This window comes from Pollicipes pollicipes, unplaced genomic scaffold (assembly GCF_011947565.3).
Source record: "Pollicipes pollicipes isolate AB1234 unplaced genomic scaffold, Ppol_2.1 Scaffold_5724;HRSCAF=6776_pilon_pilon_pilon, whole genome shotgun sequence".
Classification (NCBI taxonomy): domain Eukaryota; kingdom Metazoa; phylum Arthropoda; class Thecostraca; order Pollicipedomorpha; family Pollicipedidae; genus Pollicipes; species Pollicipes pollicipes.
This window is the reverse complement of record NW_023596746.1, coordinates 19854040-19881865: the sequence shown is the minus strand read 5'-3', so window position 1 is coordinate 19881865 and position 27826 is coordinate 19854040. Positions and strand designations below refer to the sequence as shown.

Below are 27826 nucleotides of genomic sequence, written 5' to 3'. Positions count from 1 at the left end.
TAGCGTTAGTGTTACACATAACTATTGTCGGTGCAAATAATTTGTCGTAGAACATAGACCGTGGAGTTATTTTCAGTCGAAGAAGCGAAGGATGTAAGTTTTTCAAACGTGAGTTTTCTCGTATAGCAAAAATGTTGCGTGCACTTGCTGACACTGGCAGCAATGCATCATATAAATGAGGAGCTACAGAGCTTTGTAGTAGAAGAAATGACGGATATCAGGTTTTAGCTTTTCGTCGGGTCAACACCAATGGTGAGTCTTCACAGCAAAAAAAAACGCACATAAGCAAATGCAACACAAGTTGTTCAGTGTATTCGCGAGAAACATTATTCACATAGATAAATGAGCACTCAATAGCTTTACTCCTCAGATAAATGCCAGGAGATTGAAAATATATTTTGATGTACATTTTGCAGCATGCCTTTATCGAAACAACAGCGGAAGTGAGTTTAAAACTTGCCTGCTGATGATCCTAACTGCATTTAGTTTTTTCTTCGAAACACAAAAACAGTTCTTACAGGATATCAACCATCCAGAGGAATAAACAAACAGCAGAGTCCATGCGCCCTATTCGTTGAGATACAGGTGAACAGCCTGCAAGACGCTAAAAACAAACAGGGGAAAACCCCCTTTCGATGCAATTGTTTTGCAAAAACACGCTCATGCTGGAGCCGAGAGAGGCTATGGACCCCTATGCCCCTTTAGAGCCAGTCCTCTGCAAAGCACAGGAACCACCCGGACAGGAAAATAAGTGAATATATTCTATAAAAAAGAATGCGACCAGATTTTAACGAACCGGGACTCATCATGGCCGATTATGTGAACGCAATCTATTTATATAAAAAGAAGGCGACCAAACCAAAACGAACAGGGCTCGTCATGGCCGATGAACGAACGTGATATGAATTTGTATGTGTGGTTGTGTTAACTTAAAAATCCTTACCATGCGTAAGTGATGCCTGACGCGTGAGGTGCCATGCATGTTCAATTGAACTCGCTTACATATATAATTGATGCGCGGTGTGTGATGCCTATTTACTTCCAATCGCCTGCATGTTTCAATGAAGCGTGATGCGTGATGCCTGTTTACTTGAATTTTGCATGTACACGTATTTTGGAGTATTCTAATTCTTACACGTGCACTGTATCGTGGGCATGGTTGGAGATAGCTCTTGGTTTAATCCTCGGAATGTTAGTTTCTTGTAAAACCTTGCCTTGCTGTTTCAAACAAAAACCTGAAAAAACGATCATGATAATGGGCAGGCAATGTTGAATTCACTCCTGCGATTGTTTCGACAAACGCATTTTACCGAAATATCAGCCAGTCTATATTTCCACTCTCCTCGTTTTTCTCCGCGGAATACTGCTTTTACTACCATCTCATCTATAAGCAAATGCTGTTAACTGTTTTGCAGTGGAAGCAATATCACAAAGAAACAGCGTCGTAGTTATCAGACGTATTACTTGCAGCAGCACTCATGTAAAACCAGTCTGCAGTGCGTGGCAGAGGGCAGAAACAACTGCAGACAAGATGCCTGTATAGAGGTAAGGAAACATGCTTGACAGAAATTAGGAACGAGAAAGCAGACCACGACTATGAAAAACCACGACATAGAAAGAGTTCAAAGGCGGGGCAGGCAACAAAGAATAAGGGACTGAGGACAAGAATGCGCTATTTGCCTTCTGTATCTTCTCATCTATGGGAATAGCAATAGAGCACAATCCAGGGCACGACAGGGCAGCTTGCAGCATAACATGCAACGCCGGATAAGCCAGAACCGAGGTCAGGGAAGGGCCGAGGACAGAGCAGAGCAGGCCGGGACACACGTACGGTATTGGCATACCGTACATAAAAACCGTTGCTCTGGGATCCGGGTGGTTTCTCATTTATTCATTAGAACGAACAAAATAAAACGCACGGATGAAACATGGGAATGATAGATGATTGCGATGCAGCCCCTAAATCACTCTCAAAGTCACTGCTCACTGGATATCAAAGTGCTCACTGGATATCTTCTAGTGGCTCGATGAGCGTCAACATAAAAATAGCGTGTAGCCAAATACCCTGCACGAGAAAACATCCACGCATTTTTCAGTCATTGAGGTGTTTAAATGTGTACCATCAATACTGGTTTCAAAATAGCACCCGTGGCCGATCCTCCGGAGATTGCCCTGACCCGCGGCCGTGCGGCCCAACGCCGTTACAGAGAGCTCACCTCCGCTGTGGGTGGGGCTCCACGATCGGACGGACCGCCCCACAAGGACGGTCTCATAGCGCGGGAGGCCGGGGTATAAAAACCCAGCCAGGCTGCTCACAGGCATCCAGTCCTCTGTCTGATCACAACATGAAGGCCTTTGTAAGTACGCCACGGGGCTGGGAAACTGCGCTGCCCCTGCAAAATTATGTGCCATTGATTTTGGGAGTATCCATGTACTGCAGGACTGTTGGTTTATTCACGAGTCTTGTGGAGTGCAAGCGCTGTTAACCACGTGTTGAACGTTCGTTATCTTCGGTGGCTATGTTCAATATGTTCAGTATGTTCGGAACCCAAAACGTTGGCGGTGCTCTCAAAACAAATGCGGATGCTTTTAAGCAATCACCATCTGAAAAATCCAGTGTTCTCCCAATCCTAGTGTACCAGAATCACGGATGCGACCTGCGACATAACGTTGCAGAGTGATACTCGTAGTCCAAAGTCCAAAACTGTTGTCCACAGCTGCACTATTTCCCGTGTTCAGCATGTGGTTGCGTCAAAGAAGAACTTTGAAACTAAGAGCCACAGCTCACTGAATGTTTTCATAAATCATAGGTCGGCTCCTGAGCGGTTGAGCGTCATTTGGTTTCCGCGCCTTTGGCAGTTCATGGACGGAGTTGCAAGTCAAATACCTGGTATGTTACATGCCGCTAAAACTGCGTCTGTCTTCTGAATGTGATCTCTGAAGTACTTCGAAAACGAACTAAAGCCAGGCAGAGGATCACGTGATCTCTTTGACGCCACCACCCCTTTTTCAGGTGGTGATTGCTGCACTAGCTGTGGTGGGCTCAGCTGCCCCCGGCAACTATGCCAACCTCAGGAGTGCTGCTCTCCCCTCTGGCCTGGGTGCCATCGCTGCCCCTGTGCACCTGAAGACCATCAAGGTGGATGAGGTCAAGTCTGCTCCTGTGACCGCGAACCACGCTGCTCTGACCTACTCGGCTGGCGCCATCGCCGCTCCTCTGGGCTACGCCGCCCACGGCTATGCCGCTCCCCTGGGCTATGCTGCCCACGGCTATGCTGCCCACGGTTATGCCGCCCACGGTTATGCTGCCCACGGCTACGCTGCCCCCGCCGCTGTGGCTGTGAAGGCTGCTGCCCCCGTGGAGCTGAAGACCATCAAGGTGGAGGAGGTCAAGGCTGCTCCCGCTCCCGTGGCCTACGCTGCCCCCGTGGCGTACGCCGCCCCCGCCGCCTATGCCAGCCATGCCGCTGTGGCTGTGAAGGCTGCCCCGGCTGTGGCTGTGGCTGCCCCCGCCGTCACCTACACCGCCGCCGCGCCCGCCATCGTCCGTCAGGAGGTCGAGATCCCCGTCACCAAGACGGTCCACTACGCTGACCAGCAGGTCGTCACTGGACACACCACGAGCATCCACAAGCCGGCCATTGCTGCCCCGGTCATCGCTGCCCCCAGAACCCTGGTTGGCAAGACCGTCACCAACCCGGCCACCGTCAGCGTGCAGAAGTACGCCGCTGAGGTCAAGACCATCAACCACGTGCCCCAGCCGTACGATGTGCCTTACGATGTGCCTGAGCCGTACGCTGTGCCCACCCCCGTGCACACGGCCCCCGTGGAGGTGAGGAAGCGCGTCTACGCCCCGGCCGTCCAGGCCGCCCCTGTGGCCTACGCTGCCCACGGCTACGCTGCCCCCGCTGCTGTTGCTGTCAAGGCTGCCCCCGCCGCCATTGCCGTTAAGGCTGCCCCTGTGGCCTACGCTGCCCACGGCTACGCTGCCCCGGCCGCCGTTGCTGTCAAGGCTGCCCCCGCCGCCATTGCCGTTAAGGCTGCCCCTGTGGCCTACGCTGCCCACGGCTACGCCGCCCCAGCTGCTGTTGCCGTCAAGGCTGTCCCCGCCGCTGTGGAGCTCAAGTCTGGCTACCTTGCCCCCGCTCAGGCCTGGTAATTTCACCCTTCCCCATGCCACACAATCAGAGTTGCAGTGCAGCACATTGGTGGGAAGGATGAAGTTGCTCTGCTCACGCGGCGTGTGGCTTGTGTTATTGGTGTGAGGGCGGCGTCAGCGTGTGGTGCCCAGACATGTTGTGATCATCTTCCTCAATATATTTCCATTCCCCATCGTCTCCGTGCTTTAAGGTTGTCGTTCCGCGGCGCACGAATCAATGAAACGCTGTACATCGCTGGAACCAGCAGAGAGACCAGAAAAATATCAAGCACAACGATATTTTTTCCTAAAGTTATGACGTGGCCTGGTCACAACGTGTCCTCATCACAAAATGCCGATTACTATTTGGTTTTAGGAAAGGGAGAGTGCAGTCCTCCATCTTAGACATGAAAGATAACCCTCCGGGTTGAAACACGTGTGCTGACATATTTTGGGGTAAGGTTATATCGTTTCCTCTATGGAGTGATCCCACCCCCATTCCCAAAGAGTTTTGCGAGACTACACAGCTGACAGAAACAAGTGAGCTTCTCTCCAAATTTGGCCGACTTTATTCTCAACTTTGGCGGTGGGGTGGAGCATAGTTCGGGGTTCCTTGTAGCACCACCTCCCCCCCCCCCCCCGAAGTGAAAGCGGAACAAAACTCTTGGCCCGGCTGCTTGCTTCTACTTCGGTGCGTCAGCGGCGTTTCATGTCTTGAAAATGCATTCCGAATAACCACAGATAATACTCTGCCTCCATAGCACCATCTCCCTATCTGTTCCTGCGTCTTCATGCCTAGTGTCGCTCAGGAAAGGATGCTCTATCCATATTCGCTAATAAAATCAACGTGGCCAAAACATGAGCCTAGGTATGTATTCATAAAAACCAACACAAGTAACGCTTGCAAAGTTGCAGACTATGGAAAGCAAATGCGTATCACATCGAAGTTGCATTGTAGCAATTGAAACATGCCCTTGGAGTCAGATGAATTGTCACATCTAGATAAACTACAACATATTCTTCCTTCCGATGTGAGAGTTTGAGAGTTAACTGGGAAAAGGGCAAAACGTCAGACAGTGAAGACCATTGGAAATACGCATCAATTTTATGCCTCACTGTTCCCGTGCAGAGCGGCCAAATAAGCGTCAAAGGATATTTTTGCGCCGGCTTGGATGAAACCTAGAGACGATACGATGGTACTGTAGGGTACGTTAAAGCCTTAAGAAAAGGTCTTTCAGTGTTGTGTGACGAAGTGTATTACCAGGGAGACATCACGTTAAGTTGTGCATTACGCGCTGAATTGTTTTGTCGTGACCGTCACCAAAACGTGGAGTGAAAAAATGCATGGCACCAAGTGTGATGTTAAAATGCATATTACTTTTGCCGAAATTACCCATCAAGCCGAAACGTTACACCCAAAACAGACGTATCTGTCCAAATCCATCCGAAATTGTTCTGTAACCCGTCAGTCAGCGAAACCGTGCTGTTCCATTGTGGTTCAAAAAGCATAAAGGGGCATAAATAATTGCATGCGACGTAGACAGAGCCCCAAAAGATAGGCTTCAAAACAGCGTACCAACATAGGTACTTGACCGCAGTTTTGGGATGGCGATAACACGGACGTATGCATCAATAAAGCAACAGCGAACACAGTCGAAACGCCAATCGATCATCCTGGGACGCATTCATCGTCCAACCTCCTTTTCTCCGCTGCATTCTAACATCTGCATCCGCAACCCTTTGGTCACCACTCCTCTTCAAATTCTCATATGCAAACGTCTTGCTGCTCTCTGTGCAGTTATTTTATCTGCGGGCTATCTCTGGCCACATCATCCAGGAAGACCTAAAATTACTTAACGAACCACCTCCAGTTTGGACACGTGCCGGCGCATAAAGACGCCTGTGGCACAAACTACTCCATTTTTTACTTGCTTAGGTAATATGATTCAGGAGACGAAAGTCACGAAGCTTGAGAGTATTCTGGAATATTGGACACGACAAACGTTATCATCTACGCAACGGCTGGTGAGGTGCCATCGCAACTACGCGCCATTTAAAGTCAGAGGACCTTCCACTTCAGTTAAGAATAACAATGAACACAGGTTATCCATTAATCCCGTAACACTGGTATCTTCTTACATGCATAGCCATTCAAAAACACCGTTTTCAAAAACGAGACTTGAGTAAACTCAAAAGTATCCAGTATATTGCTAAATAATCACATCGAGTCTCCTTTGTGGCTCCGAATCTGTGACGTGTCACCGGGGTCAAAAGCGAGGTAATGTTATTGGTCCGTACGCACCTTTGGTGCATGTGACGTACCACGTAAAGTCATGCTCCAGAACAAAGATCTTGGAATTAGAGGCCTTTATGGTTAACATTCCCTTCACCGAATTTACTCGCTACACACGGGGTGTCCATACTCACCCTCTGCTTATTGTTAGTGACTTGTACCCGCCTGGTATGCAGCACTTTGCGCGTTCTCAGCACCTTTGTATAAGCTTGTTAAATATTTATTTCTAAATTACATGCTAAAACCAGTCGAATAGGGCTAAATGCGACGAAAAAGCGCGACCAACAGCGTTGTTTTCTATCAAGGGATGTGCCTAGCTAGAATGTTTCGAGCGCATTAGCTCTCTCATGCCCGTAATGTTCCAATAACCGATATCCACATCCCATATTTTTAACCCCTACCTCTACTCATACCCGTAGGTTTCCCAAACATTGCTCAATCCAACCCATGACCCTCACAGCCTCGGTGGGACGCAAGTAATATTATGAGATCTGGCAGGCTTGGTACCAAGGATCCGTGAAAAATTGCTGGCGGGTAGGGAAAAACAGTCATCACAAATTGTGCATCCGAGATATTTTTACCACATGCCGCGAAATATAGGTTGATGAAAATTTATTCAACATTTTTCAAGTACCGGTTTTCTTACCAACCACTAATATCACATCTACGGTTTGGCAGCAGACGTTATGCTGGGCATAAGGTAAGATCACAAACTTTTTCCATTTGTTTCCATTCCACATTTTGCCGTGTAGCTTTTGTATCACACATTACCATTGTTGGTGCAAATAATTTTGCGCAGAACTTAAGACCGTGGAAGTTATTTTAGTCGAAGAAGCGAAGGATGTAAGTTTTTCAAACGTGATTTTTCTCGTATAGCAAAAATGTTGCGTGCACTTGCTGACACTGGCAGCAATGCATCATATAAATGAGGAGTACAGAGCTTTGTAGTAGAAGAAATGACGGATGTCAGTTTTTAGCTTTTCGTCGGGTCAACACCAATGGTGAGTCTTCGTAGCCAAAAAAAAAAAATTGCACGTAAGCAAATGCAACACAAGTTGTTCAGTGTATTCGTGAGAAACATTATTCACATAGATAAAGGAGTACGAATAGCTTTACTCCTCAGATAAATGCCAGGAGATTGAAAATATATTTTGATGGACAATTTGGCAGCATGTCTTTATCGAAACTATAGCGGAAGTGAGTTTAAAATTGCCTGCTGATGATCCTACACGCATTTTAGTTTTTTCTTCGAAACACAAAAACACAGTTCTTACAGGATATCAACCATCCGAGGAATAAACAAACAGCGGAGTCCATGCGCCCTATTCGTTTGAGATATAGTGAACGCCTGCAAGACGCTAAAAACAAAACAGGGAAAACCCCTTTCGATGCCAATTGTTTTTGCAAAACACGCTCATGCTGAAGCCGAGAGAGATATGGACCCTATGCCCCTTTAGAGCTCAGTCATCTGCAAAGCACAGGACTACCCGGACAGGAAAATAAGTGAATATATTCTATAAAAAAGAATGCGACCAGATTTTAACGAACGGGACTCATCATGGCCGATTATGTGAACGCAATCCATTCTTTTAAAAAGAAGGCGACCAAACCAAAACGAACAGGGCTCATCATAGCCGATTAACGAACGTAATATGAATTTGTATGTGTGGTGTGTGTGTTAGCTTAGAATCCTCCACACGCGTAAGTGATGCCTGACGCGTGAGGTGCCATGCATGTTCAATTGAACTCGCATACATATATAATTGATGCGCGGGGTGTGATGCCTATTTATTTCAAATCGCTTGCATGTTTGAACGAAGTGTGATGCGTGATGCCTGTTTACTTGAATTTGTTTGCATGTACACGTATTTTGGAGTATTCTAATTCTTACACGTGCACTGTATCGTGGGCATGGTTGGAGATAGCTCTTGGTTTAATCCTCGGAATGTTAGTCTCTTGTGGAACCTTGCCTTGCTGTTTCAAACAAAAACCTGAAAAATCGATTATGATCATGGGCAGGCAATTTTGAATTCACTCCTGCGATTGTTTCGATAAACACATGTCACCGAAATATCAGCTAGTCTATATTTCCACTCTCCTCGTTTTTCTCCGCGGAATAATGCTTTTACTTCTATCTTATCTATAAGCAAATGCTGTCAGCTGTTTTGCAGTTAAAGCAATATCACAAAGAAATAGCGTTGTAGTTATCAGACGCATTACTTGCAGCAGCACTAATGTGAAACCAGTCTGCAGTGCGTGGCAGAGGGTAGAAACAACGGCAGACAAGATGCCTGTATACAGGTAAGGAAACATGCTTGACAGAAATTAGAAACGAGAAAGCAGTCCACGACTACGCTCTGTTCATCGTAGGAAAGAACGGAATTAAAGCTGGTCAATCAATTCGTCACGAGCATCACGCTGAAATTTTTTAAAACTCAACAAAACTGGTCGGAAGGCCTACAGGACAGCACTGCGGATCTCTCAAAGGAATAGCGCTTTTGGATGTTTGCATTGCTTGCAGCAACTTCACGCTCATATGGTTGGTCGATATGTATATATATATATATATATATATATATATATATATATATATATATATATATATATAGAGAGAGAGAGAGAGAGAGAGAGAGAGAGAGAGAGAGAGAGAGAGAGAGAGAGAGAGATACATATATATATAGATATATATAGATAGATATATATATATATATATATATATATATATATATATATATATATATATTTATATATTGGCACTGGGGTTATTTTTGTTGGCAATTATTTTACGTTCTGAATTCGTTGCCTACCTTTAAAGCAAGTTATGGTATACTTTCATTCGGTAATTGTTCCAAACTGGTGCTGTTTCATGAATAACATGGGCAAATCCCGAACACCGAAAATTAATTCGCTCAGTTTTATTGAACGTATTCAACAAAACGATGAACATTCAGCTGCAGATATATGTACACTGCATCCAGCTCAAACACCCCACACGTAACGACATGCCACATCCACGTAAACGCTACGAAGTCAGTTGAAAAGAACTAAACGGAAACAATTCTCATGATCGATGTGTCACACTGTTCTCATCCATCGTTGTCGCTGCCTGAGTCGGTGCCGGAGTCGCTGCTATCATCGGTTGTTACGACAACCGGTGGGAGATCTTCTAGCAGCCCGTCATTCGTCCAGTACTGCTGCTCCAGCCTTTTAACGTGCTCACAGCACTTACTCCAGTCCTCTGGAGAGACAGCTGAGACACCTGCCTCCACCAGCCGTTCCACCTCCTCCATCAGCCCCGTCAAGTTCCCCCGTCTTTTCACGCGCTTCATCTGTGCCCACACTAACTCTATCAGGTTCAAGTCGCAGTGGTACGGCGGCAGGCGAACGATCCGATGACCATGATCTCTAGCAAGATTGTCCAGAAAATATTCCTCCTTCCGGTTCCGGGACTTGACTAGCTCCAGCAGCTCCACCTTCCGCATGTCTTCGTCGATGGTCACACTTGCCTGCTGCAACCACTCCTGGATTTCCGCTTTACGCCAGCGAGAGATTGGCACTTTTTGGCACAAACGGGAATGATATGAGGCATTATCTATGATGATCACAGAGTGCTCTGGCACGTTCGGAAGCAGGCACTCGGTGAGCCACTTCTCGTAGCAGTCGGCGTTCATCGACGTATGATAGTCGGCGTTCTTGCCATCGGCCCTGAGGTGGAGAAGTGCGCCCGGTATAAATCCTTCTGAACAGCCGGCATGGACTATGATAACACGCTTTCCTTTTCCAATGGCGTTCTTCCGTCCGTTGATTTGACTACCGTCTAGCCACGCCAAGTCCTCTATATCGTACTGATTATACCATGTCTCGTCGGTATAAATGATTTTGCTATCGGAAACTTCTCTACGCAGCCTCCTCATCTCCCGCAAGAACTGGCATCTCGTTGCTGCAATATGAGGTTTCTCGATCAGGATCTAGCACTTGTCGATCCTTCGGTACTTAAATTCGTTCGCGAGTAGGTATTTTCTTGCGGTGGATCTAGACATGGTGACGCCGAGCTGTTCGTGAAGAGCATCCGTGATGGTGTCCAGAGTAACATGTTTTCCGTCCATGTACATTTGGTGTACCATTCTCCTCATCGCGCAAACATCGAACGGATCTAGATCCACCCTTGGTCTTGCTGCAGCTGGTCGGGATCGGCTTGGCGACTTCAGTCTGGTACCATTCTGGGCTTCACGCTGTATGCGGTAGACTGTAGTGTTCCCAATGCTCGTTACAGCTGCTGCTCTTAATAATGAACCCTCCCGGACGACGTCGTCGTCTCCCGCCTTCAACTTCATGTCCCGGTCTTTGACAAAATGTTGATACACATTATAAACAATTTCCCTACTTTGTGCCCCAAGAATTCTTCCAGACGCTAAATAAAATTTTCCATTCATTGGTAAGTAGGTACCAAAGCATATAAGATATATAAAAAGACAATGAAATATACAAGTAAAACAGTATAAAACTTTTCACTGCGTAACATATTACCGCAACACCAAGGTGATACCGGTCATGATGCCAGTAATTTTTGGGCAACAGCACACTCGAATAATGACTCACGCGCAAAAAACGTGCAAAATCGTTGGCAGCACTTTAATTCCGTTCTTTCTTACGATAAACAGAGCACAGAAAAAGTTCAAAGGCAGGGCAAGCAACAAAGAATAAAGAACTGAGGACAAGAATGCGCTATTTGCCTTCTGTATCTTCTCATCTATGGGAATAGCAATAGAGCACAATCCAGGGCACGACAGGGCAGCTTGCAGCATAACATGCAACGACGGATAAGCCAGAACCGAGGTCAGGGAAGGGCCGAGGACAGAGCAGAACAGGCCGGGACACACGTGCGGTATTGGCATACCGTACATATAAAACCGTTGCGTCAACATAAAAATAGCGTGTAACCAAATACCCTGCACGAGAAAACATCCACGCATTTTTCAGTCATTGAGGTGTTTAAATGTGTACCATCAATGCTGCTTTCAAAATAGCACTCGTGGCCGATCCTCCGGATATTGTCCTGACCCGCCGCCGTGCGGGCCAACGCCGTTACAGAGAGCTCATCTCCGCTGTGGGTGGGGCTCCACGATCGGGCGGACCGCCCCACAAGGACAGTCTCATAGCGCGGGAGGCCGGGGTATAAAAACCCAGCCAGGCCGCTCACAGGCATCCAGTCCTCTGTCTGATCACAACATGAAGGCCTTTGTAAGTACGCCACGGGGCTGGGAAACTCCGCTGCCTCTGCAAAATTATGTGCCATTGATTTTGGGAGTATCCATGTACTGCAGGATTGTTGGTTTATTCACGAGTATTGTGGAGGGCAAGCACTGTGAAACACGTGTTGAACGTTCAATATGTTCGGTGGCTGGAACCCAAAACGTTGGCGGTGCTCTCAAAACAAATGTGGATGCTTTTAAGCAATCACCATCTAAAAAATCCAGTGTTCTCCCAATCATCGTGTACCAGCATCACGGTTGTGACCTGCGACATAACGTTGCAGAGAGATACTCGTAGTCCAAAGTCCAAAACTGTTGTCCACAGCTGCACTATTTCCCGTGTTCAGCATGTGGTTGCGTCAAAGAAGAACTTTGAAACTAAGAGCCACAGCTCCCTGAATGTTTTCATAAATCATAGGTCGGCTCCTGAGCCGTTGAGCGTCATTTGGTTTCCGCGCCTTTGGCAGTTCATGGACGGAGTTGCAAGTCAAATACCTGGTATGTTACATGCCGCTAAAACAACGTCCGTCTTCTGAATGTGATCTCTGAAGTACTTCGAAAACGAACTAAAGCCACGCAGAGGATCACGTGCTCTCTTTGACGCCTATCACCCCTTTTCAGGTGGTGATTGCTGCACTAGCTGTGGTGGGCTCAGCTGCCCCCGGCAACTATGCCAACCTCAGGAGTGCTGCTCTCCCCGCTGGCCTGGGTGCCATCGCTGCGCCCGTGCACCTGAAGACCATCAAGGTGGATGAGGTCAAGTCTGCTCCTGTGACCGCGAACCACGCTGCTCTGACCTACTCGGCTGGCGCCATCGCCGCTCCTCTGGGCTACGCCGCCCACGGCTATGCCGCTCCCCTGGGGTATGCTGCCCACGGCTATGCTGCCCACGGCTATGCTGCCCACGGTTATGCTGCCCACGGCTACGCTGCCCCCGCCGCTGTGGCTGTGAAGGCTGCTGCCCCCGTGGAGCTGAAGACTATCAAGGTGGAGGAGGTCAAGGCTGCTCCCGCTCCCGTGGCCTACGCTGCCCCCGTGGCGTACGCCGCCCCCGCCGCCTATGCCAGCCATGCCGCTGTGGCTGTGAAGGCTGCCCCGGCTGTGGCTGTGGCTGCCCCCGCCGTCACCTACACCGCCGCCGCGCCCGCCATCGTCCGTCAGGAGGTCGAGATCCCCGTCACCAAGACGGTCCACTACGCTGACCAGCAGGTCGTCACCGGACACACCACGAGCATCCACAAGCCGGCCATTGCTGCCCCGGTCATCGCTGCCCCCAGAACCCTGGTTGGCAAGACCGTCACCAACCCGGCCACCGTCAGCGTGCAGAAGTACGCCGCTGAGGTCAAGACCATCAACCACGTGCCCCAGCCGTACGATGTGCCTTACGATGTGCCTGAGCCGTACGCTGTGCCCACCCCCGTGCACACGGCCCCCGTGGAGGTGAGGAAGCGCGTCTACGCAGCGGCCGTCCAGGCCGCCCCTGTGGCCTACGCTGCCCACGGCTACGCTGCCCCCGCTGCTGTTGCTGTCAAGGCTGCCCCCGCCGCCATTGCCGTTAAGGCTGCCCCTGCGGCCTACGCTGCCCACGGCTACGCTGCCCCGGCCGCCGTTGCTGTCAAGGCTGCCCCCGCCGCCATTGCCGTTAAGGCTGCCCCTGTGGCCTACGCTGCCCACGGCTACGCTGCCCCGGCCGCCGTCGCCGTCAAGGCTGTCCCCGCCGCTGTGGAGCTCAAGTCTGGCTACCTTGCCCCCGCTCAGGCTTGGTAATTTCACCCTTCCCTATGCCACACAATCAGAGTTGCAGTTCAGCACATTGGTGGGAAGGATGAAGTTGCTCTGCTCACGCGGCGTGCGGCTTGTGTTATTGGTGTGAGGGCGGCGTCAGCGTGTGGTGCCCAGACATGTTGTGATCATCTTCCTCAATATATTTCCATTTCCCATCGCCTCCGTGCTTTAAGGTTGTCGTTCCGCGGCTCCCGAATCAATGAAACGCTGCTGGAACCAGCAGAGAGACCAGAAAAATATCAAGCACAACGATAATTTTTCCTAAAGTTATGATGTGACCTCGTCACAACGTGTCCCCATCAAACAATGCCGATTACTATTTGGTTTTAGGAAAGGGAGGGTGCAGTCCTCCATCTTAGACAGGAAAGATGACTCTCCGGGTTGAAACACGTGTGCCGACATGTTTTGGGGTAAGGTTATATCGTTTCCTCTATGGAGTGATCCCCATTCCCATTCCCAAAGAATTTTGCGAAACCACACAGCTGACAGAAACAAATGAGCTTCCCTCCAAATTTGGCCGACTTTATTCTCAACGTTGACGGTGCGATAGATCATAGTTAGGGGATTCCTTATAGCACCACCTTCCCCTGCCCCCCCCCCCCCCCCAAGTGAACGCGGAACAAAACTCTTGACCCGGCTGCTTGCTTCTACTACGGTGAGTCAGCGGCGTTTCGTGTCTTGAAAAATGCATTCCGAATCACCTCAGATAATACTGTGCCTCCATAACATCATCTCGCTATCTTTTCCTGCGTCGTCATGCCTAGTGTCGCTCAGGAAAGGATGTTCCATCGAAAGTCGCCAATAAAGTCAACGGGGCCAAGAGATGAGTCTAGGTATGTATTCATAAAATCCAATACAAGAAACGCCTGCAAAGTTTCAGACTATGGAAAGTAAATGCATATGTTAAAGAAGTCGCATTGTGGCAATTGAAACATGCCCTCAAGTCAGATGAATTGTCACATCTAGATTAACTGCAACATATTCTACTTTCTAATATGAGAGTTTGAGCGTTAACCGGGAAAAAGGAAAAACGGCAGACAGTGAGGACGATTGGAAATACACACGGGGTGTTGATACCCGCTGCTTGTTGTTAGTGACTTGTACCCACCTGGTATGCAGCACTTTGCGGTTTCCCAAGACCTTTGTATAAGCTTGTCAAAGGTTTCTTTCTAAAATTTCACACTCAAACGAGTCGAATAGAGCTGAGTGTGCCGAAAAAGCACAACCAACAGCGTTGTGTTCTGTTAAGAGACGAGCCTAACCAGAATATTTTGAGCACCTTAGCTCTTTCATGCCCGAAATGTTCCAATAACCGATATCCACATCCCATATTTTTAACCCATACCTCTACTCATACCCGTAGGTTTCCCAAGCATTACCCAATCCAACCCATGACCCTCACAGCCCGGGTGGGACGCAAGTAATCTTATCAGATCTGGCAACCTTTCCAGAAATAGCAAAGATCCGTGAAAAATTGCTGGCAAGTAGAGGAAAACGCTGTCATCACAACGAGTACATCCCAACTCTTTTTACCAAATGCCGCGAATTATAGGTTGGTGAAAATTTATTCAACATTTTTTCAAGCACAAGTTGTGTTACCAACCACTAATATCGCATATCAGGCCTGGCAACAGATGTGATACCGCCTACAAGTTAAGATCACAAACATTTTTCCTTTTGAAGCAATAACGGTTACAAGTACCTGAAACATGCATTTTGCGGTGTAGTGCTAGTGTTACATCTAACTATTGGCAGTGTAAATAATGTTGCGTAGAACTTAAGACCGTAGAAATTAATTTGTTCGAAGACGCGAATAATGTATGTTTTTCAAACGTGGGTTGCCTCGTGTAGCCAAAATCTTGCAAGTACTGCTGACACTGGCAGCTACGCATCATATAAATGGGGAATACATAGCTTTGTAGTAGAAGGAATGACGGATACCAGCTATTAGATTTTCGTCGGGTCAGCACCAATGTCGAGTCATTGCAGCTAAAAAATCGCATATGAGCAACGGCAACGTAAGTTGTCCAGTGTGCTCGCAAGGAACATTATTCACATGGAAGAAAGAGTAGCATGAAACCCTTATAGCACATAGCCTTATTTCTCAGACAAATGCCAGTAGAATGTAAATCTATATTGAATGATATTTTGACAGCACACCTTCATCGAAACAATAGCAGAAGTAAATTTAAAATTACCTGCCGATGATCATACCCGATTTTTAATTTTTCTTAGAAACAGTAAGTCACAGCTTTAACAGGATACCAACCATCAGAGGAATAAACAAGGAGCGGAGTCCATTGTGCCCTATTCGTTTGAGATATAATGAACACCTGCGAGACGCTAAAAACAAAACAGTAAAAGCCTCTTTCGGTAACCATTTGTTTTGCAAAACACGCTCAGGCTGAAGCCAAGGGAGGTGTTGACTCTATGCACCTTTAGAGCTCAGTCATCCGCAAAGCAGAGGACCACCCGGACAGCATGGCCGGTTAAAGAAGGTGATGTGTGCTTTTAAGTGTGATGTGTGTTAGCCTAAAATCCTTTACATGTGTAAGTGATGCCTGACCCGTGAGTTGCGAAGTCTGTTCAACTGAACTCGCTTACACTTATAACTGATGCACGATGTGTGATGCCTTTTAACCTCAAATCGCTTGGATGTTTCAATGAAGCGAGATGCATGATGCCTGTTTGCTTGAATTTTTTGCATGTACACGCATTTGGGAGCATTCTAATTCTTAGACATACACTGTATCGTGGTTAAGGCTGGACATAGCTCTTGGTTTAATCTCCGGAATGTTGGTCTCCTCTAAAACCGTTACTTGCTATTTAAACAAAAACCTCAATAGTCGAATAGGATCATCGGCAGGCTATTCCGAATTCACTTCTGCAGTTGTTTCGATAAACGCATGTTACTGAAATATCAGCCAGTCTATATTTCCATTTTACTATTTTTTCCCCGCGGAATAATGCTTTTACTACTATCTTGTCTATAAGCAAAGACTGTTAAAGGTTTTACAGTGGAAGCAATATTACACAGAAATAACGTCGTAATGTCAGACGCATTATTTGCAGCAGTACTAATGTGAAAACAAGTCTACGGTGCATGGCAGAGGGCAGGATCAACGGCCCTCTAATTTATTCATTCGAAAGAAAGAAATAAAACAAACGCATGACACGTAGGAATGAAAGATGAGTGCGATGCAGTCTCCGAATCCCTCTCGAAAACACTTCAATTGGATATCTTCGAGTCGCTCAATGAACGTCAGCATGAAAATAACGTGTAACTAAATACCCTGCACAAAAAATGTCCACGTATTTTTCAATCATTAAGGTGTTCAAGTGTGCAATATCCATACTGTTTTAAATATCATTCATGCAAAACGACTGTGCTTTGCTTTCAGCTATCAAGAGCTAATCGGTCTAAGTTTGCTCGGTTTTCGCTTGTTTTCTTGTTGACCACTCTCTAACGGAAGTGGAGGTCCGATACCGGACGCCGTGGCCGATCCTCCAGAGATTGCCCTGACCCGCGGCCGTGCGGCCCAACGCCGTTACAGGGGGCTCGCCTCCGCTGTGGGTGGGGCTCCACGATCGGGCGGACCGCCCTACAAGGACGGTCTCATGGCGCGCGAGGCCCGGGTATAAAAACCCAGCCAGGCCGCTCACAGGCATCCAGTCCTCTGGCTGATCACAACATGAAGGCCTTTGTAAGTACTCCACGGAGCTGAGAAACTGCGCTGCCCTTGCAAAATTATGTGCCATTGATTGTGGGAGTATCCATGTACTGCAGAACGGTTGGTTTATTCACGAGTCTTGTGGAGGGCAAGCGCTATTAGCCACGTGTGGAACGTTCAATATGTTCGGTGACTGGAACCCAAAACATTGGCTGTGCTCTCAAAAGAAATGCGGATGTTTCGAAGCAGTCACCATCTGAAAAATCCAGTGTTCTCCCAATCATTGTGTACCAGCATCACGGTTCTGTTCTGCGACATAACGCTGCAGAGTGACACTCGTAGTCCAAAGTCCAAAGCTGTTGTCCAAAGCTGCAATATTCCCATGTTCAGCATGTGGTTGCGTGAAAGAATAATTTTGAAACTAAGTGGCACAGCTTCCTCAAATGATTTCATAACTCATATGTCGGCTCTTGAGCCTTTCAACGTCGTTTGGTTTCCTCGCGTTTGGCAGTTCATGGACAGAGTTGCAAGCTAAATGTCTGGTATGTTGCCTGCCGTTAAAACTGCGTCCGTCTTCTGAATGTCATCTCTGACGTACTTCAAAAACGACCTCAAGCCAGGCAGAGGATCACGTGCTCTCTTTGACGCCTACCACCCCTTTTCAGGTGGTGATTGCCGCACTAGCTGTGGTGGGCTCAGCTGCCCCCGGCAACTATGCCAACCTCAGGAGTGCTGCTTCCCCCGCTGGCCTGGGTGCCATCGCTGCCCCTGTGCACCTGAAGACCATCAAGGTGGATGAGGTCAAGTCTGCTCCTGTGACCGCGAACCACGCTGCTCTGACCTACTCGGCTGGCGCCATCGCCGCTCCTCTGGGCTACGCCGGCCACGGCTACGCTGCTCCCCTGGGCTATGCTGCCCACGGCTATGCTGCCCACGGCTACGCTTCCCCCGCCGCTGTGGCTGTGAAGGCTGCTGCACCTGTGGAGCTCAAGGCCATCAAGGTGGATGAGGTCAAGTCAGCTCCTGTGACCGCGAACCACGCTGCTCTGACCTACTCAGCTGGAGCCATCGCCGCTCCTCTGGGCTACGCCGGCCACGGCTACGCCGCTCCCCTGGGCTATGCTGCCCACGGCTATGCTGCCCACGGCTACGCTGCCCCCGCCGCTGTGGCTGTGAAGGCTGCTGCCCCCGTGGAGCTGAAGACCATCAAGGTGGAGGAGGTCAAGGCTGCTCCCGCTCCCGTGGCCTACGCTGCCCCCGTGGCGTACGCCGCCCCCGCCGCCTATGCCAACCACGCCGCTGTGGCTGTGAAGGCTGCCCCGGCTGTGGCTGTGGCTGCCCCCGCCGTCACCTACACCGCCGCCGCGCCCGCCATCGTCCGTCAGGAGGTCGAGATCCCCGTCACCAAGACGGTCCACTATGCTGACCAGCAGGTCGTCACTGGACACACCACGAGCATCCACAAGCCGGCCATTGCTGCCCCGGCCATCGCTGCCCCCAGAACCCTGGTTGGCAAGACCGTCACCAACCCAGCCACCGTCAGCGTGCAGAAGTACGCCGCCGAGGTCAAGACCATCAACCACGTGCCCCAGCCGTACGATGTGCCTTACGATGTGCCCGAGCCGTACGCTGTGCCCACCCCCGTGCACACGGCCCCCGTGGAGGTGAGGAAGCGTGTCTACGCCCCGGCCGTCCAGGCTGCCCCTGTGGCTTACGCTGCCCACGGCTACGCTGCCCCCGCTGCTGTTGCCGTCAAGGCTGCCCCCGCCGCCGTTGCTGTGAAGGCTGCCCCTGTGGCTTACGCTGCCCACGGTTACGCTGCCCCGGCCGCTGTTGCTGTCAAGGCTGCCCCCGCCGCCGTTGCTGTGAAGGCTGCCCCTGTGGCCTACGCTGCCCACGGCTTCGCTGCCCCGGCCGCTGTTGCCGTCAACGCTGCCCCCGCCGCCATTGCTGTTAAGGCTGCCCCCGTGGCCTACGCTGCCCACGGCTATGCTGCCCCGGCCGCTGTTGCCGTCAAGGCTGTCCCCGCTGCTGTGGAGCTCAAGTCTGGCTACCTTGCACCCGCTCAGGCTTGGTAATTTCACCCTTCCCTATGCCACACAATCAGAGCTACAGTGCAGCACATTGGTGGGAAGGATGAAGTTGCTCTGCTTGCGCAGCGTACAGCTTGTGTGATTGATGTGAGAGCAGCGTCGGCGTGTGGTGCCCAGACATGTTGTGATCATCTTCCTCAATATATTTCCATTTTTCATCGTATCGGTGCTTTACGGGTACTGGTTGCGGCTCCGCGGCTCCTGAAGTATTAAAACGTTGTAAATTGCTAGAACCAAAAGAGAGACCAGACAAATCTCAAGCACAATGCTGTTTTTTTCCTTAAGTTATGATGCGACTTTGTCGCAACGTGCTCTTGGCAAGCGATGCAGTTTACTATTTGGTTTTAGGAAAGGGAGAGTGCAGCCCTCCATCTTAGACAAGAAAGATGACCCAATCCGGGGTGAAACACGTGTGCTGACGTATTTTCGGGTAAGGTTATATCGTTTCGTCTATGGAGTGATCCTCATCCCCATTCTCAACGAATTTTGCGAAACCACACTGCTGACACAAACAGACGAGCTTCTCTCCAAATTTGTACGACGTTATTCTCAACTTTGGCGGTGGGGTGGGGCATAGTTAAGGGGTTCCTTTAGCACCACCTCCCCGACCAACTGAATGCGGAACAAAACTCTCGGCCCGGCTGCTTGCCGTAACTACGGTGCGTCAACAGCGTTTCGTGTCTTGAAAAGGCATTTCGAATAACCATTCGCATCGCTACTTTTTCCTGCCATGGTCATGCGTAGTGTCGCTCAGGAATGGATGTTCTATCAACATTTGCCGATAAAGTCAGCGGGGCCAAAAGATGAGAATCGGTAGGTATTCATTACACGCAGTACAAATAACGCTTGCAAAGTCGCGGGCTATAGAAAATAAATGTGTATCTCATAGAAGTTGCATTGTAGCAATTGAAACATGAACTCGTGGTCAGATTAACTGTCACATCTTGATAAATTGCAGTATATTCTACTTTCTAATATCATAGTTTGAGAGTTTACTGGGAAAACAGCAAAACGACAGACAGGGCGTTGAAATGCACACCAAGATGTCGCCCCCCAGTTCCCCTGCAAAGCGGCCAAATAAACGTCAAAGGATATTTTTCGCCGCATTGGATGAAACCTAGAAAACGCACAATGGTAGTGTAGGGTACGTTTAAGCCGTAAAGAAAAGGACTGCCAGTGTTGTGTGACAAAGTGTATTACCATGGAGACATCACATTAGGCTGTGCATTACGCGCTGAATTATTTTGTCGTGACCGTCAGTAAAACTTGCAGTCAACAATGCACAGCACTAAGCGTGGTGCCAAAATGCATATTCTGTTCGCCGAAATTATCCACCAAGTCGTGACGTTTCACCCCCTAGCAGACATATCTGTCCATTTCCAACCGAACTTGTTCTGTCCCTGTCAGACAGCAAAACCTTTCTCCACTATTCTCAAACCATCCCCTCCATTCCATAACTCACATACCTTTGGGATCTCCATTGTGGTTTAAAAGACATAAAGGGACATGAATAATTGCATACGACATAGACAGAACCCCAAAAGACAGTCTTCAAAACAGGGCACCAAGATAGGTACTTGACCGCAGCTTTGGGGTGGTGATAACACAGACGTGTGCGTCAATAAAGCAACAGCGAACACAGTCGGAACGCCAATCGATCATCCTGGGCCGCATTCATCATCCGCCCTTCTTTTCTCCGCTGCATTCTGACATCTGCATCCGCAGCTCTTTTGTCACCACCCCTCTTCCAATTCTCATATGCAAACGTCTTGCCGCCCTCTGTGCAGCTTTCTATCGCTGGGCTATCCCTGGCCATATCATCTAGGAAGACGTACCATTACTTACCGTAACATCTCCAGTGTGGACGCATGGCGGCACATAAAGACGCCTGTAGCAGAAATTGCTCCATTTTTTAGTTGTTTAGATATCAAGATCCAGGAGACGGAAGTCACAAGTTTTGAGAGTATTCTGGAATATTGGACACGAAAAACGGTATCACCTACGCAACGACTGGCAAGATCTCCTCGCAGCTACGCGCCATTTAAAGTCAGATGACCTTCTACATCTGTTAAGAATAGCAATGAGCACACGGTTATTTATTAATCCCGTAACCTAGTGGTATCTTTTTGCATCCATAACCATTCCAAAAACACCATTTTGAAAAAAAGCGAAACTCTAGTTAACTCAACAGTATCCAGCATATTGCTAAAGATCACATCCAGTTTCCTTTGTAACTCCGAATCTGTGACGTGTCACCGGGGTAAACAGCGAGGTTATGTTATTGGCCCGTACGCGCCTTTGGTGCATGTGACGTACAACATTAAGTCAATCTCCAGAACACAGATCTTGGAATTAGAGCCCTTTACGGTTAGCATTCCCTTCACCGAATTTACTCGCTACACACGGAGTGTCCATACTCGTTCGCTGCTTATTGATAGCCACTAGTACCCACCTGGTATGCTCCACTTTGCGATTCCCAACACCTTTGCATGAGCTTACTAAAGGTTGTTTCTGAAATTTCATGCTCAAACTAGTCGAATAGAGCTAAGTGCGCCGAAAAAGCACAACCAACAGCGTTGGGTTCTGTTAAGAGACATGCCTAACCAGAATATTCCGAGCACCTTAGCTCTTTCATGCCCGTAATGTTCCAATAACCGATATCCACATCCCATACTTTTAACCCATGCCTCTACTCATACCCGTAGGTTTACCAAACATTACCCAATCCAACCCATGACCCTCACAGCCCGGGTGGGGCGCAAGTAAACTTCTCAGATCTGGCAACCTTTCTAGTAATAGCAAGGATCCGTGAAAAATTTCTGGTGAGTAGAGCAAAATGCTGTCATCACAACTAGTACAGCCTAACTCTTTTTACCACATTTATAGGTCGGTGAAAATTCATCACATGAATGCTGTCATCACAACTAGTACAGCCTAACTCTTTTTACCACATTTATAGGTCGGTGAAAATTCATTTTAACATTTTTCAAGCACAAGTTTTGTTACCAACCACGTGTATCGCATATTAGGCCTGGCAACAGACATGATACCGCGCACAAGGTAAGATCACAAACATTTTTTCGTTTGAAGCAATAGCGGTTATAAGTATCTGAAACATACATTTCTCCGTGTAGCGCTAGTGTTACATATAAGTGTTGATGGTGTAAATAATTTTGTGTAGAACTTAAGACCGTGAAAGCTATTTTATTCGAAGACGCGAAGAATGTGAGTTTTCCAAACGTGGGTTTTCTCGTATAGCAAAAATGTTGCGAGTACTGCTGACACTGGCAGCAATGCATCATATAAATGGTAATGCAGAGCTTTGTAGTAGAAGGAATGACAGATATCAGTTTGTAGCTTTTCGTCGGGTCAACACGAATGTCGTGTCTTTGCAGCTAAAAAAAATCCGACAGAAGCAAAGGCAACGTAAGTTGCTCGGTGTGTTCGCAAGGAACATTATTCACATAGATGAGAGAGTAGCCTTACCCTTATGGCACATAGCCTTATTCCTCAGATAAATGGAAAAGAATGTAATTATCTGTTAAATGATATTTTTGCAGCACGCCTTTACCGAAACAATAGCAGAAGTGAACTTAAAATTACCTGCCGATGATCATACACGATTTTTAAGTTTTCTTCGAAACAGCAAGTCATAGACTTACAGGGTATCAACCACCAGAGGAATGGCCAAGGAGCGGAATCCATGCTCCCTATTCGTTTGAGATATAATGAACACCTGCGAGACGCTAAAAAAAAACAGTAAAAGCCCCTTTAGGTAACCATTTGTTTTGCAAAACACGCTCAGGCTGAAACCGAGAGAGGTATGGACTCTATGCACCTTTAGAGCTCAGTCATCTGCAAAGCGCAGGACCACCCGGACACGAAAATAAGTGTGTGCATTCTTATAAAAAGAAGGTGGCCAAATTTTAACAAACAGGGCTGATCACGGTCGATTATCCAAACGCAATCTATCCTTATAGAAAGAAGGCGACCAAACCATAACGAAAAGGGCTCATCATGGCGGATTAACGAAGGTGATTTGTGCCTTTATGTGTGATGTGTGTTAGCTTAAAATCCCTTACATGTGTAAGTGATGCCTGACACGTGAGGTGCGATGTCTGTTCAACTGAACTCGGTTAAATATATAATTGATGCGCGATGTGTGATGCCTATTAACCTTAAATAGCTTGCATGTTTCAATAAAGCGAGATGCGTGATGCCTGTTTGCTTGAATTTGTTTGCATGTACACGCATTTTGGAGAATTCTAATTCTTAGACATACACTGTATCGTGGTTAAGGTTGGACATAGCTTTTGGTTTAATCCCCGGAATGTTGGTCTCCTCTAAAACTGTTGCTTGCTGTTTCAAACAAAAACCTGAAAAATCGAATACGATCACTTTCAGGCTATTTCGAATTCACTTCTACGACTGTTTCGATAAGCGGATGTTACCGAAATATCAGCCATTCTATATTTTCATTTTACAGGCTTTTCTCCGAGGAACAAGGCTATTACAACCATCTTGTCTATAAGCAAAGACTGTTAAAGGTTTTACAGTGTAAGCAGCATCATAAAGAACTAACGCCGTAGTTGACAGAGACATAATTTGCAGCAGTGCATATGTGCAACTAGTCTGCAGTGCATGGCTGAGGGCAGGGTCAACGGGCTTCTAATCTATTCACTCGAAAGAAAGAAATAAAACACACACATGACACATGGCAATGGTAAATGAGTGCGATGCAGCCTCCGAATCCCCCTCGAAAACACTTTAACTGGATATCTTCTAGTCGCTCAATGAATGTCAGCATGCAAAGAACGTGTAACTAAATAGCCTGCACGAGAAAACGTCCACGCATTTTTCAATCATTGAGGTGTTCAAGTGTGCATCATCAGTACTGTTTTAAATATAGCACTTATATAAAGCGACTGTGCCTTGCTTTCAACTATCAAGAGCTAAGCGGTCTAAGTTTGCTCGGTTATCGCTTGTTTCTTGTTGACCACTCTCTAACGGAAGTGGAGGACCGGTACCGGACGCCGTGGCCGATCCTCCAGAGATTGCCCTGACCCGCGGCCGTGCGGCCCAACGCCGTTACAGAGATCTCGCCTCCGCTGTGGGTGGGGCTCCACGATCGGGCGGACCGCCCCACAAGGACGGTCTCATGGCGCGGGAGGCCCGGGTATAAAAACCCAGCCAGGCCGCTCACAGGCATCCAGTCCTCTGTCTGATCACAACATGAAGGCCTTTGTAAGTACTCCACGGAGCTGGGAAACTGCGCTGCCCTTGTAAAATTATGTGCCATTGATTGTGGGAGTATCCATGTACTGCAGAACGGTTGGTTTCTTCACGAGTCTTGTGGAGGGCAAGCGATGTTAGCCACGTGTGGAACCTTCTATATGTTCGGTGGCTGGAACCCAAAACGTTGGCTGTGCTCTCAAAAGAAATGCGGATGTTTCGAAGCAATCACCATCTGAAAAATCCGGTGTTCTCCCAATCATTGTGTACCAGCATCACGGTTCTGTTCTGCGACATAACGCTGCAGAGTGACACTCGTAGTCCAAAGTCCAAAGCTGTTGTCCAAAGCTGCAATATTCCCATGTTCAGCGTGTGGTTGCGTGAAAGAAGAATTTTGAAACTAAGTGGCACAGCTTCCTCAAATGATTTCATAACTCATATGTCGGCTCTTGAGCCTTTCAACGTCGTTTGGTTTCCTCGCGTTTGGCAGTTCATGGACAGAGTTGGAAGCTAAATGTCTGGTATGTTACCTGCCGTTAAAACTGCGTCCGTCTTCTGAATGTCATCTCTGAAGTACTTTAAAAACGACCTCAAGCCAGGCAGAGGATCACGTGCTCTCTTTGACGCTTACCACCCCTTTTCAGGTGGTGATTGCTGCACTAGCTGTGGTGGGCTCAGCTGCCCCCGGCAACTATGCCAACCTCAGGAGTGCTGCTTCCCCCGCTGGCCTGGGTGCCATCGCTGCCCCTGTGCACCTGAAGACCATCAAGGTGGATGAGGTCAAGTCTGCTCCTGTGACCGCGAACCACGCTGCTCTGACCTACTCGGCTGGCGCCATCGCCGCTCCTCTGGGCTACGCCGGCCACGGCTACGCTGCTCCCCTGGGCTATGCTGCCCACGGCTATGCTGCCCACGGCTACGCTGCCCCCGCCGCTGTGGCTGTGAAGGCTGCTGCACCTGTGGAGCTCAAGGCCATCAAGGTGGATGAGGTCAAGTCTGCTCCTGTGACCGCGAACCACGCTGCTCTGACCTACTCGGCTGGCGCCATCGCCGCTCCTCTGGGCTACGCCGGCCACGGCTACGCTGCTCCCCTGGGCTACGCTGCCCACGGCTATGCTGCCCAGGGTTATGCTGCCCCCGCCGCTGTGGCTGTGAAGGCTGCTGCCCCCGTGGAGCTGAAGACTATCAAGGTGGAGGAGGTCAAGGCTGTTCCCGCTCCCGCGGCCTACTCTGCCCCCGTGGCGTACGCCGCCCCCGCCGCCTATGCCAGCCATGCCGCTGTGGCTGTGAAGGCTGCCCCGGCTGTGGCTGTGGCTGCCCCCGCCGTCACCTACACCGCCGCCGCGCCCGCCATCGTCCGTCAGGAGGTCGAGATCCCCGTCACCAAGACGGTCCACTACGCTGACCAGCAGGTCGTCACTGGACACACCACGAGCATCCACAAGCCGGCCATTGCTGCCCCGGTCATCGCTGCCCCCAGGACCCTGGTTGGCAAGACCGTCACCAACCCGGCCACCGTTAGCGTGCAGAAGTACGCCGCCGAGGTCAAGACCATCAACCACGTGCCCCAGCCGTACGATGTGCCTTACGATGTGCCCGAGCCGTACGCTGTGCCCACCCCCGTGCACACGGCCCCCGTGGAGGTGAGGAAGCGTGTCTACGCCCCGGCCGTCCAGGCCGCCCCTGTGGCTTACGCTGCCCACGGCTACGCTGCCCCCGCTGCTGTTGCCGTCAAGGCTGCCCCCGCCGCCGTTGCCGTTAAGGCTGCCCCTGTGGCCTACGCTGCCCACGGCTACGCCGCCCCGGCCGCTGTTGCTGTCAAGGCTGCCCCCGCCGCCATTACCGTTGAGGCTGCCCCTGTGGCCTACGCTGCCCACGGCTACGCTGCCCCGGCCGCTGTTGCTGTCAAGGCTGCCCCCGCCGCCATTGCTGTTAAGGCTGCCCCTGTGGCCTACGCTGCCCACGGCTATGCTGCCCCGGCCGCTGTTGCCGTCAAGGCTGTCCCCGCTGCTGTGGAGCTCAAGTCTGGCTACCTTGCCCCCGCTCAGGCTTGGTAATTTCACCCTTCCCTATGACACACAATCAGAGTTGCAGTGCAGCACATTGGTGGGAAGGATGAAGTTGCTCTGCTCACGCGGCGTGTGGCTTGTGTTATTGGTGTGAGGGCGGCGTCAGCGTGTGGTGCCCAGACATGTTGTGATCATCTTCCTCAATATATTTCCATTTCCCATCGCCTCCGTGCTTTAAGAGAACTTGTCGTCCTGCGGCTCCCGAAATAATGAAACGCTGTACATCGTTAAAACCAACAGAGAGGCCAGACAAATCTCAAGTACAATGCTATTTTTTCCTAAAGTTAGGATGTGACTTCGTCACAACGTGTCCTTATCAAGCTATGCAGTTTATTATTTGGTTTTAGGAAAGGGAGATTGCAGCCCTCCATCGTAGACAAGAAAGATGACCCAATCCGGTGTGAAACTCCTGTTCTGACGTATTTTGGGGTTAGGTTAGATCGCTTTCTCGATGGATCGCTTCCTCCCTATCCCCATTCCCAAAGAATTTGGCGAAACTACACTGCTGACACAAACCGACAAGCTTCTCTCCAAATTTGGCCGATTTAAATGAAACTTGATTCTTAACTTTGGGGGGCGGGTGAAGCATAGCTAGGAGGCTCCTTACAGCAACCTCCCCCCCCCCCCCCCCCCCACCAACTGAATGCGAAACAAAACTTCTGGCTCGGCTGCTTGCGGCTATTACGGTGCTTCAGCAGCGTTCTGTGTCTTGAAAAGGCATTCGGAATAACCACAGATAATACTCTACCTCCATAACATCATCTCGCTACCTTTTCCTGTCATGTTTATGCCTAGTGTCGCTCAGGAAAGGATGCTCTATCCACATCCGCTAATAGATGCAGCGGGGCCAAAAGATGAGCCTAGGTAAGCATTCATGACATGCAATAGAAATAACGCTTGCAAAGTTGCAGGCATGGGAAAGTAAATTCGTGTCTCATAGTATTCGCATTGTTGCAATTGAAACATGCCCTTGGGTTCTGATGAACTGTCTCTTAATTAATTGCAGCATATTCTACTTTCTAATATGATAGTGTGATAGTTAAGTCGCCTCCCAGTGCCCGTGCAGAGCGGCCAAAGAAACGTCAAAGGATATTTTTCGCCGGCTTGGATAAAACCTAAAAACACATACAATGGCACTGTAGGGTACGTTTAAGCCTTAGAGAAAAGGACTGCCAGTGTTGTGTGACGAAGTGTATTACCAGGGAGACATAACGTTAGGTTGTGCATTACGTGCTGACTTATTTTGTCGTGACCGTCATTACAACTTGCAGTCAAAAGAATGCACAGCACCAA

General features: G+C 49.0%; 4 protein-coding genes across 4 annotated transcripts; all 4 read left to right on the top strand.

The window, feature by feature from the left end:
• The first annotated feature begins 2317 nt into the window (after positions 1 to 2317).
• Positions 2318 to 4349, top strand: LOC119102782 (cuticle protein 19.8). The gene is made up of 3 exons (XM_037226237.1): positions 2318 to 2357; positions 3014 to 3934; positions 4278 to 4349. Exons 1-3 carry the CDS (start codon positions 2346 to 2348, stop codon positions 4347 to 4349), a joined length of 1005 nt encoding a protein of 334 aa, XP_037082132.1. The 5' UTR covers positions 2318 to 2345.
• Positions 4350 to 11614: 7265 nt separating this feature from the next.
• On the top strand, positions 11615 to 13626 carry LOC119102322 (calphotin-like). Its single transcript, XM_037225688.1, has 2 exons — positions 11615 to 11672; positions 12305 to 13626. The coding sequence occupies exons 1-2, from the start codon at positions 11661 to 11663 to the stop codon at positions 13448 to 13450; spliced, it is 1158 nt and encodes a 385-aa protein (XP_037081583.1). The 5' UTR covers positions 11615 to 11660; the 3' UTR covers positions 13451 to 13626.
• Positions 13627 to 17128: 3502 nt separating this feature from the next.
• LOC119102320 (calphotin-like) lies at positions 17129 to 19395 on the top strand. The gene is made up of 2 exons (XM_037225687.1): positions 17129 to 17172; positions 17805 to 19395. The coding sequence occupies exons 1-2, from the start codon at positions 17161 to 17163 to the stop codon at positions 19215 to 19217; spliced, it is 1425 nt and encodes a 474-aa protein (XP_037081582.1). The 5' UTR covers positions 17129 to 17160; the 3' UTR covers positions 19218 to 19395.
• Positions 19396 to 24418: 5023 nt separating this feature from the next.
• Positions 24419 to 26711, top strand: LOC119102781 (angiomotin). The gene is made up of 3 exons (XM_037226236.1): positions 24419 to 24476; positions 25109 to 26202; positions 26654 to 26711. The coding sequence occupies exons 1-3, from the start codon at positions 24465 to 24467 to the stop codon at positions 26709 to 26711; spliced, it is 1164 nt and encodes a 387-aa protein (XP_037082131.1). The 5' UTR covers positions 24419 to 24464.
• The last annotated feature ends 1115 nt before the right edge of the window (positions 26712 to 27826 follow it).